Genomic DNA, 11,647 nt, shown 5'->3' on the forward strand with positions numbered 1-11,647 from the left:
GTGCGCGGGGAGCGCAGCCGCCCCTGCCCGGCCTCCCCTCCCCACGGCCTCCCCCGCCGGTTCTCCGCCTTCCGCTTTCCCGCTCTTCTTCCCGCCCCACGGTGGCACCCGGTGATGCTTCCCTAGGGGGTGCCGAGGGCTTCCCCGGCAGCTGCCGTGTGTCTCGCTTCAACGGCCTTGGGGAGCTTTCTGTCCTCTTTGCGGATCTGACGCCGCATTTGGTGTCTGCAATATGTCATGGTGGAAGTTTTCCGAGTGTAGTTGTGTGCTTCAAGAAGGCGGCCGTCCTCTTGTTTTGCATTTGACACTGGATTGTGTCGCTGCCTTACAATATTTCGCCACTTTACACCTCATAAACGCACTTGGTTAGCTTACTGCTGGTGGGTGCTGTCATATTTATCTTTAATCGTAATACCGACAGCATAACACCCAGTATTTTTCACAGATTGTGACAGTGCTCTACTTGACCCTATAAGAAATTACTTATGTCAGATGATTTTGTGGGTTTTTTTAACCCCTTTTTTTCTCTGGGCAGGTCATGAACTGGCAGAGATAAGAGAACGATCTCTGAAGGCGATTCTGTTTAAACTGGAACATAACTTGATTTCATATGCTGACCTGATCCATGAAAAAGTGCTTTTCCGTAATCTTTTGGAGTGGTTCAATTTTCCAGTTGTACCAATAAAAGAGGAAGTACTAAATTTTGTGAACAGTTTGATCAAGGTATGACACAGTAACTTTTATTTGTATATAAACTATATGTCTTGAGAATGCTGAAGCTGCATAAAACTGAATATTATTTGGGTTTGTAGCTTCATGTAATGAGAATTTTATAGTGTATTACAAAGACAGGAATAATGAAGCCACTGTGTACAGACAGCAATTTAAGCCATTGGAGTGACTTGAAATGGGTCAGAGGGATAGGTGAAAAAAAACCTTTATTTTTGGAGTTTCTTTGATTTGCAGCTAAGCATTTGTACTGTGCCTGTAAAGTGAAGATTTGAACAGTGCTGCAGCTTATTTTAGCGTTGAGAAAACGTAGAAATTTCAGAGATCTCAAATTCTTACATTCTTGTGTTTCAATCACTAAACAGCAGCTGTGCAGATGAAAAAAAAAAATCATCCTTGATGCTAATGGGTGTCCTAAACAAAGGCAAAATATAGGTTTTGATTGCAATTCTTTCCTTTTCTCTCCCTCCCCACCTCCAAGAGCCCCTGAGATTCCTCAGGCTAACTTTGTCAGTTATTTGTCCTAATGTAGCATCCGCCTGCTGCCCAGGAAATGATTGGACTCGGTGCAGTGGAATTCTTCTCTCAGCTTCGCCCCAATGTGGATCCAAATTTGCAGGCTATAATTGATGGGATTGTGGATGGGCTGTTCTTCCTTCCTTCTGGATTTTCTTCTGGTTCTTTATCAGTGTGTTATCAAACTACAGCTCAGCCTTCCGTAGATAAGCCAGGTAAGTTATGCATTTTGAAGTGTGATTTATTTAAAATAAAGGCAATGAAAAGCTTCTAGGCTATGGAAAGATCATTTTTTTTCTAGCAAAGCAGGCAAATTCTTCCTGAGAGATCAGTGAAGTGTATGGTAAGCAGGTTCTTCCAGAGAAAGTGTGATCTTGGCTCAGTCAGATAGTGCCAGTTCTGTAGTGGAACTCCCAGCAGACCAACAATCCTGTTGTTTGTAATAGGTGTGTGTAGCAGTGTTTGGTATAATGCAAAAAGGGCAGGACACGGGTAATTTCTAAGGACAGCTTTATGGTGTCAAGTGTAGCAACTTTGGACAAATCTGTGTTGAAGCCAGTGAGTGTGCTTTGCTGGTTTGGTTTGTGTAGTAGCCTGTAACTTTGAGAGCAATTCAAATCTTGAAAAAGAAGGAAGCAGTAAGTGATCAAAGTAGAATGATTATTTTTTGAACTGCGTTGGTTGTAGCTTAGTTTTGGGTAAGTGCCTCACATGTATGTGCTGTGCTGTTACATGCTTCTGACACCTACCTTAGTATCTCTGTAACAGTGACTTATGGTGCCTCTTAGTTGTAGCCAATAAGGAAACCCATGTGGTTCTCCTGCACTGCCTTAAAGAGAGGAGAAAATGTAGTGTGGAGGTACTTACTTCATCCTTCTGGCTCCTCTGGAAAGGACACTGCTGTTATACCTCATGGTCTAGCAGTGGCCACATCTCTGCCACTTGTGTTGTGCAATCTCAGAGAGAAAAGTAATTTTCCTGTGGTTTCTGCAGCCTGCCTAATGCTTGGAGTTTGCTAGAACTGTGTGGTGGCTGGTGATTTATTTTTTGTTTCCCCTTGTGCCCACAGAGGGCCAAATTTCAACCTAAGATTCTATGAGGAATACTATAATAATATCTTTCACATATGCATATCTTTTTTAAATTACTGGATTGAAATATTGTACATAATTTCTATTTACAGTTTAAATTGTATACTTTTGTGGATTAAATAAGATTAATGTTTAGTAACACAAGTGTGTTTTTCTTTCTATTGCAATTTCAGTTACTGGGAAAATTTGTAAACTAATAATTTGAACATTACCTAATTTGATCCTTTGAGCTAAGTATTATGTTTTGGAGGGACTGCTTTTAATTTTAGATACTTTGTGTATATTTTGTTATAGAGTTTATGTATTAATTGAATGTATTTAATAATACACATATTATATACAAAGGGGATAACATTTCAGCTGCCCTGAAAAAACAGCAGTTTTGGTAGGAAGAGGTTTTCAGTAGTTAATTAAAGAAGTTAATTTTATTGCTACATAGGTAGATTAGAAGAAAACACTTTTTTGGCTTCCAGTTCTCCATCAGGCAATATATTTGGTGTAACTGCTTTTGCTGTTGCTGGTAGGGTATGTGATGTAGTGTAAGAAAATGAAAAAAAAAAAAAAAAAAGCAGAATAAGACTGTAAAAAATAAACATCAGTTCACTCTTTTAACTTCACTTTCTTGATCTGAGACTATTTTAAATCTATTTCCTTGATAGATTAGAACTCAAAGGGAGAAGGAAGACAGTTCAGGAGAAGCATGAAGATAAATTGAGTTTTGTTTTTCAGCTTTTTTTGGGGTTTTTTTGGGTGTACATTTTTTAAACTTAGCTTTTATTTGTTTTAGTTTTGCCTCAAGAGGAATTATTCACTGGATATTTTTATCAAGGTAGAAGCCATCTGCCACGATCAGAAATGCCTCCCAAAAGAACTGTTGGTAGGTGTAGTTATACAATAAGAATGTGTTAATTTCAGAAAGTTATTAGAGCTATAATTTAAATTGATTTCCATTATGAATTAATAACTATTTTTCCTGTTGTTATTCTGTGAAATCTAGTGTCCCAGAAACTGCAAATATAATGACATTCATCTTAATAGATCTTTCTCCTTTCTAGTAAATGGTGTAACTCTTTGGAATATGTATGTTAAAATAGGCTGTAATTAAAATAAATAAATAAATGGCTAATGCTCCTCAGAAGATCTGTGTCCATAATCAAAAGTGGCTATTTAGGTACCTTTTTATTTCAGTAAAACCTAGTCTGAAGTACCTTTCTGCTTTTCAGGAAACCAGATCAGGTGCTTTAGAAATCTTTACCTTGCATCTAAATAAAAAACAGTCTTATTTTTTTTACTTTTTTATCAGCAAAATGGTATGAAATGTTTCACTGACAAGCACAGACCATTATGATTTTGCCAAGTCTTTGCCTGTGCCAATGTATTAGTAGCAGTTCACAAGAGAGTGTCATATTTAACTTAATATAAGGTGCAGAGAACTAGATTTTAATTATGACTTTGGAGTTACTGTATGTAAATAACCAGGCTACTTTTTTGACAGTATATCAACTATCCTTAGAATTACACAATAATTGTTACACATTTTAAGTTAAAAATACCTTTTAAGTTATATTAGTTACAAAGTTATTGTGTCACAATTTAGTAACTACTGTTAATTTCTGCTGCTTTAAAAGTAAAAGCATGAGGCCAATTTTCCATTTTTAGAGACCATGCTAATAAATATTCTGTAGTAGCAGAACAAAATTATAATTTGATTGAAAGCATGTTGTGGGGGATCAAGTGCTCTTCCATTAATATTGTGTTTTCTATTTGCTAAAACTCTCTTCAATAAACTTATTTCATTTTGTTTTAAGATGACCTTAGTACTTTTTTGGTGTTGCTGAAAACTGTCATTAGAAGCACTTGAGTTTTTGCAAGTCTGTATTTAGTAAAATATATTTCTATTTCAGATAGTATGTAGTTCAGAAATTTTGGACTTTGCCATGGAAGTATGCAGTGTAATACTTCTATAAAATATACTCCAAAATATCCCCTCTCTTTTTTTTTGCAGTGAAGTGCTTGAAGTTTTCCACGTTTCCTTGGCTAACTCTGACTTCAACAGATAGACATGTTCTTTTGTCAAATGAAAGGTACAGTAATAGAAACATCACACTTCTTATTCTTCTTGGCTAAGAGTGGTTCTGGATTTCTGTCTTTCTGCCTCATTAGACTGTTCCTGTAAATAGCCTAATGAGTTAATTTTTATATGAGTGATGGTAAAAGCTGTGCTGAAGTTGGGCAGAGCAGATAAATGGTGAGTAGTAATAGGACAGGTTTTCTGTTAATCTTGCTCTCCATTCTTTGTGTTTAATTCAGAGTATGGTTTTCTTGTTCATGACACTTTAAAAAAATCAAAGATTTCATTCAGTTAATTGTAGAACAAGCTGGAATAAAATCATCATTTACTTTACCTCCACAGCCACTTGGCAGAGAAATCCTTACGTTCAGTAGTGGGCCAGCTAGGCTTTGGCCCATAAGGTACCCTAAGGTACAATGCCTTATCAAGACATTGGTCAGTCCTATAATCTTTCTGCAGTGATTTGTTTGTTTCTTTTTAATTTTCATTTAGAAAAACAGTGTCAGAAGTGGCCCAAGGAAAGGTTTTTGTAGTCAGGATTCCTTATGAGTTGAGACATAGCTGTGACAGATTTCTAGTATAGCCTGCAGTGCAGTATCATGGATTGGACTATTTAACAAGTCTACTCTAACTGTAAGCTTTCTTGTAATAGGTGGTTTTTTTTTTGTTTTTTTTTTTTTTTTTTTTTTTTTTTTTTTTTTTTTTTTTTTTTTTTTTTTCCCTTTTGAAAGATCTCTGAAGTTAGGAAACTTCTTTTAATATTTAATTGTCAACATTTCAGTATAGAAAAAGAACACAGAACCTTAAAACTGGATGTTTGATTTTTTTTTTTTACAGTGGTTTCTGAAACAATAAAACTAGAAAAAAGAAAAATGAAGTAGAATACTCAAAAGGTTATTATTTACTAATATATGTTTGAGAATAGCTAATAAATTCTTCCTTTATGTAACTTCCCATGTTATGTAATTCAAGGGTTTTTAAGTTATACATGAACCTTAGTAATGAAAGAAACTCTCTTACTAGTGAGAGTTAAGATCATTTGCTCTGTGTGACTGAGATAATCACTAGCTTCAGAGGGAATTGCCAGTCTTTAGTGTCTTCATTTCAGATTCAGAATCAATAAAGTTATTTCTCTTTTGGGAACTTAATTTTACATGTGGTTTGATAACAGCTGGCATTGTGTTTGTTCTTTATTATGTACGGAATTAGCATAGCTAGGGAATAATTCAGGTTTAAAAGTGGTATGACAATTACAGCTTTTATTTTTCTTTAGATTTGTCAGCACTGTGTTTATAATTGCTTTGTAAAGACTTGTTTAAACTCTTGATTACTATTTTGTTTTGTTTTAATAATTATTTAAATATGAATTGCGTTTTTAGCTCTTTGAGAAGCAGCAACCAAAGTTTAATTTGGAATACATGTGAGCTTCTTCAGGATGTGATTATGCAAGATTTTCCTGCTGAGATCTTCCTTCAAAGGCCAAAGATTGTACAGGCAAGAAGTTGCATAAAATTTAAGGCTTTCATTGTGCTATGGTAGAAGCTGTGCCAAGTAATAATAGATGTAAATGATACAGTTTATTTCTTGATTAAAGTTTCTTTGTATGATCTCTAGGTGCATAGAAAAGGCAACTTACATATCAAATTTAGAAAGTTCCTCCCTTGTAATAACATATATTGCTAATCAGTAATGGAGTGTGCTGTAAAGTAATAGTTTGTGTCTTCTGGGTAAGATAAAATCATGTCACTGTCATAGGCACATCCTCTAATGAGGTCCCATAATGAAAGTAGTGACTTTACTGGAAATACCATGTGGAACTTGGCTTTGTCCCCAGGACTGATAGCCTTGCATTCACTAAGAAAACAGTAGTTAAGCCTATGTATTCCTTGCTGTGATCTTTAAACCCTTAGAAACATTGAAGAGTTTGATTTAATGCAAGACTCTTGCTGGTATGGTTGTTCATGAAGGTGCATTAATGTTCAGCTGCCAGCGTTGATGGTTTTGTGTTTGCAGAGCCTTTTGTCTCTGCTAAACCTGGCTTTTGGAGGAGATGGAAGGCACCGGTTAGCTCTGCAGGCTGTCTCCTGCCTCCAGCAGTTGTGCACCTTCTTGAGAAGCAGACTTAACTTTTACAGAGATCCAAGTTTTAGTTGCACAGAGCAAGGTAAGTATTTTTAAATATTGGAAATACTGTCGTTTTTTTACTACAGGTAAGATGGTCTAAAATGATTTAAAAAAAAAACCAAAACCAACCCACAGCTTGATAGCAAATGGGATCTTATGAAGCTGTTTTGCTAACTGATGATGTTCAGTACTCTTCATGTTAGTAAATATGTTTGAAGTGCTTGCATCGTTTTAAAATCTTTGTTCATTTTTACAATATCCTGCAATTCTCCATTCAGCAACTTTTCCCAGTATCCAGCTGTTTGTATGTCAGCAGGAGAGGGATTTTTAACTAAAACTAAATGAAGTCTATAAAATAAGTGGGCAGAGTTTCAAAAAAGTTTAAGCTATTAATGCTTAACAATTTAGTTACTAATTTTATGAGCTATGTTAATTTTCTTCTTTTAATCTGATGGTTGAAAACAGTTATATCATTGTTTTGGATTTTACAGCCATTAGAGCTATTTCACAGTGTTCTTAATGCTTAGCTTTTGTAGATTTGATAGTGTAGATTAGTTATAATGATCTTCTTGTTTTATCAGCTGAATTTAACCTACTTGATATCTGTAAATTGTTTGTCTGGTTCTCTTCATGAGATTGCCACTATATTTGGTATCTGGATAAATGATATTGACTGTTTGCTCATTCAGTTATCAACAAATCCAATAGACTTAGACACTACGTTTGTATTTCTAAACTTAAGATTTATGGTTCAGCTGTGATTTTTTTTTTGGTGGTTTTACCTTGGAATTGAGTTTCCAGACTTTGTGCCAGTGACGGGTTGCCCTAGCTCAACAATATTTACTTGGCTTTTTTCATATCTTACCTTAGTTACTTTTACTATCACTTCACTCTGTGGTAGCTCCACTAATGGAACATATCTGATTTGTGTTACATAAAGGCATAGCCTCCCAGAATTCCTCTATATCTTACTGTCCAGAAGCAAAGGGTCCTCCTCGTTCTCAGAATCCCTCACCTGGAAGCAGTAGCCCTCGGCCATCTGTCATTGGCCGGACTGTTCAGCGTCCCAGAGGAGATGGCCAAGATTGGGATGCAGCATCTTCCAGGTGAATAACATAGGAAATAATTTATACTTCAATTAAAAACCAGGATTATGTCGTGAGCTCCTATTCAGTGTGTAGGATGATGTGAGAGTTTTGTTAACCTGTGAAAATTCAAACCATGTTTATGAATTAAACAGTTCCTGAAGTGGTATTCAGAATATGTAAGATCAGTTTTACCTGCCACGTTCTGTGCCCAACCAACATTTTAAATGAGATCTATTAGTACTAATTGTTATTGCTTTTGCACGTATTTGTAAGATTCAGGAAACCATTTATTCAGACTGTTGCTGTAAATTCAGAGGTTTTTCCTTTTCCTTCAGCAGATGACCCTGTAAGTTCTTTGAAGTTGAAAGGCCATCCCATAGGTGACAGTGTACAGTACTGTGGAAAATGCTGTTCTGTATAAAGATTTCCATGAAAGTCTTTAACCTTTCTTGTCTTTAAACTTTGTTGTCAGATTTAACAAAAAAATTCCATTGTGTATCATTTGAAAATTTGACTTCAGTGTGAAAGAATGAATGTCTGCAAACCCTGAAAGTGTGTTTTTTTTGTGTGTGGTTTTATTATTCATCTTGAAGCAACAGACTTAAAGCTGCTGTTCAAGAGCCAATGTCTTTTAGTATGTGGGAATTTAAAAGTCCTTGTGAGTCCTTACTGTGTGTTAGCTGTTGGTTTGAGTCTCTGGTATATTGGCATAGTGATTGAGTGACTCTTAGATGTTCAGACTCTGATATTACAGATGAGAATAGGTCACTTAGTTAATTGAGAGCCATTATATTAAAAGGTTATTTTTACTCTTCTGAAGTCGCAGAATCAAAAAATGTTAGGTGTTGGAAGAGACATCTGGAGATCATCCCCATGCTCAAGGATATGATCTAGTGGTGGATGTGGTATCGTTAGGTGATGGTTGGACCTGATGATCTTAAAGGTCTTTTCCAGCTAAAATGATTCTGTGTTTCTATGAGTCTATGGTCTAGTCCGACCCCCATACTAAAGAAGGTTTGCCTAGAGCAGGGCTAATATAGTCAATTTTTATTGTGTAACTAACACAGCACTGTAAAATGGACTCCAGACTTTCTGCATTCTGGGACCTGACCATTTCCCCAAGTTGAACAGTTAACAGTTTAATACTAGCTGGTGTCTATTGTACAAGAGATGGGGGTGGCCTGGCTGTCAGTCTAGTGAGGGGATCTGCATGAGAGTCAGCACCAGGTAAGGTGGTGCTGAGGCACCTACAAACCAGGGAGAGGTAATTTGCTGAAAGTATAAAGCCATATTATGAGGTGTGCGTGACTGACACGTTTATCTCCCTGTGTGCTGCAGTGCTTACTGCCCAGGAATCTCATTTCTTACAGCAATATAATTTAGCCCAGAGAGAGCACAAATTAAAACATGAAGTTGAATAGAAAATGACCAAGGGAAATGACTCTGGTGTTGCTCTCATTGCTAATTTTGATATCAAAGAGCTGCTTTTTGTGAGTCTTGTCTTGTTCCACATACCTGTAATAGAATAGCAATAAATAATTTCTGTATCTAACTCTTCTTTTTCCTTGTTCTTAAATCTTGAGACTCTTCAATCTCTTTTTGTCTGTTTCAAATTCTGCCTGGAAACTTAACCTTTCCTCTTCTGAATCATTTTCATGATTGATACTTCTCCTTCCTTACCCTCTGGTAAGTGCAGCCAGAACCACTACATCTTGGTGAACTCTTCTAGTTTGCTTGTAGCCTTCTATTGACCTCTTAAAAACAGTTGGCTTTTAAAATATTAATTGCTATTCTTTAGATCTTTTATACTTATTTAGATATAATGTAGCACAAACATGCTACAGTTCAGTTCCTTCAGCTTGTTTAATGATAAAAAATGCATCCAAACAAAAAACATCTGTAAAGGTCAGTCTTTTGAAGCAATTCAAGATTGCTAACTGTTGTTTAGGCTAGGAAAAAACATTTAAAAACATTTGTTCTTAGTTGTCTTAATACTAATGGTGCCAATAGACTTAGTTTGTTTTTGAAAGCACTTGGAAAAGAATAAAATTGAGCCATATATACAGCTGATAATTTTAAATATAGATACAACATAACTATGTATATTATAATAAATATCTGTTTACACTTGAGGCTTTCTTGAGCAAGGGTATATTTTTTGGTTTACAGTGGACAAAGAAGTCCTACGGACTCAAACATAGGGCATGCTACTTAATTTTCCTTCTAAAGTTTCTTGTGGCTTGCTGAATGGGATGATTTTAACATAGTACCCATACTTCAGGCTGAAAATTGATTTAGTAAGTGGCATGGCTTCAAGCAGCTGATAGACTTTGTTAATCAAAAATAACTCTTCAAATCCATTGTTTTTTTTTCTTCCAATATCCTATTCATTGCGTGGGTATTTTGTCCAGTACCTGTTTCTTAGTGCATTTGAAGATGGCTGCCAAAGCAGTAGGCATTCCATTGTGATATTACCAGTTCTGACATTTAAAAAATCCAACCAACCAAGATCCACCCTCTTTCTGGTGGATAGCAGAGAAAGATTGGGATAGAAAAAAAGGCTATGCATTAAGGAAGGAGGACATTAACATACTTGATGCAGATTTTAACATCTATACATATCTAGTTTTCTCTTTGCAGAAGTTAACTATGTCTGTATTTCATTTGGTTTGTTCTTTGAAGTGGAAACAGTACTCAAGCAAACGCAAACTCCAGGATCTCTCTGCATTCCCCACTTGATGTAGGACACATTGACCTACCAGATGCTGAAAATGAGGACACTTTGGAATTACAGATGAAGCAGCTTAGCCTGCCTCAGTTCTGTGTTTCCATCTTGGAAAATGCAATACCTCTTCTAAGAACAGGTGAGAAAATTTTGAATCAAGGATTCCACTTGTGTCCTTCCCATCTTTAGTACAAATCTCTTAGAATTTGATATTATGAGGTGAGTACCTCAAAGAAATAAGGTACAGATGATTACTGATCTACTGTAGCTATTTATAACAGTTGTTTTCTAGGTACTTTGTTCAGGTCCTAAAGCTTGAATCTTCTGGTTGGTTTCTAGAATGGCTGCAGAATTTTCAAGTGCTTTTTACTGATGGTGGGAAGCAGTGGTAGGAAGAAGTGGGTGCATGGTGGAAAAATGTGTGTGCTGTGTCATTCAAGAAGATGAAAAAATAATGACACTTAGCAAAACACGTTCTGATCTCTTTGAGCATACAGTTTTCCTCCTGTTCAAGAAATAATAAACAAAAAATTCTGGAAAAGGTTTGTTTTTATTCTTACAAATGCAGTAAGAGATTATAATTATGTTTTAAGAAACCTAAGTAATGATAGTCTAATTGCAGTTATTTTTATTTTAGCTTATGAAGGTTCTAAATTGCAAAGTGTTTTTGAAAGACAGTCTTCTTACTCTTGGGTTGTCTAAAACAGTATTTAATTGTAAAACAATGTCATTCAAACCAGGCATTGGTAAATGTGGTAAAGTTTTCAAATATAGGAACTGGAAAAGTGTGTCTATGACTTGAATATTAAAAGTTGTGATTTTACATACCTGTCAACATTTCCTGAGCTGGGTTGAGGTGTTAACTTATCAGAATTGTCTGAAACTTCCATTAGTGTTGTTTTCATGATCGTTTACAGCTTTTTATGACATTCTGTTTTGTCACAAAATATGAAGTTGCTTGTGTATTTTGTAGTAGTAACATGAACATTAATCTGTGACCACAGGATTTTTTTTGGTAATAAACCAAACTCAAATGAATAACACCTTTGTTTTTCCCTTTCAGAGTAGTGGTATTTAATCATTAATTCTTCACAAGCACATTCATGATTTCTGTCATCTTCTCCTTTATAGTGTAAAACTCAGAAAATGTATTTTCTGTAATTGCCATTTCTGGTGCATGTCCCTTCAAGTCTGCAAGGTTAAAATATAGTGAATTCCGTATTTCACGTTTCTTTCTTTGCATCTTATCACAGAACTAAAATAGCTTTATTTTCAGATTAAGTTGTCAGTCTTTGGTTCTCTT

General features: G+C 35.7%; 1 protein-coding gene across 1 annotated transcript in view; it reads left to right on the forward strand.

Annotated features, from left to right (window-relative positions):
• Window positions 1-535: 535 nt before the first annotated feature.
• Window positions 536-11,647, forward strand: part of RTTN (rotatin) — a gene marked incomplete at its 5' end in the record, with an annotated part of 78,034 nt that continues 66,922 nt past the window's right edge. The window contains 8 exons of the mRNA XM_008946041.1: window positions 536-723; window positions 1,262-1,460; window positions 3,136-3,222; window positions 4,342-4,420; window positions 5,787-5,901; window positions 6,421-6,571; window positions 7,472-7,637; window positions 10,302-10,483. Coding sequence (XP_008944289.1) covers window positions 536-723; window positions 1,262-1,460; window positions 3,136-3,222; window positions 4,342-4,420; window positions 5,787-5,901; window positions 6,421-6,571; window positions 7,472-7,637; window positions 10,302-10,483 — 1,167 coding nt within the window. The remainder of the gene's footprint in view (window positions 724-1,261; window positions 1,461-3,135; window positions 3,223-4,341; window positions 4,421-5,786; window positions 5,902-6,420; window positions 6,572-7,471; window positions 7,638-10,301; window positions 10,484-11,647) is intronic.

The sequence above is a fragment of the Merops nubicus genome, unplaced genomic scaffold, assembly GCF_000691845.1.
Source record: "Merops nubicus isolate BGI_N331 unplaced genomic scaffold, ASM69184v1 scaffold9488, whole genome shotgun sequence".
Taxonomy (NCBI): domain Eukaryota; kingdom Metazoa; phylum Chordata; class Aves; order Coraciiformes; family Meropidae; genus Merops; species Merops nubicus.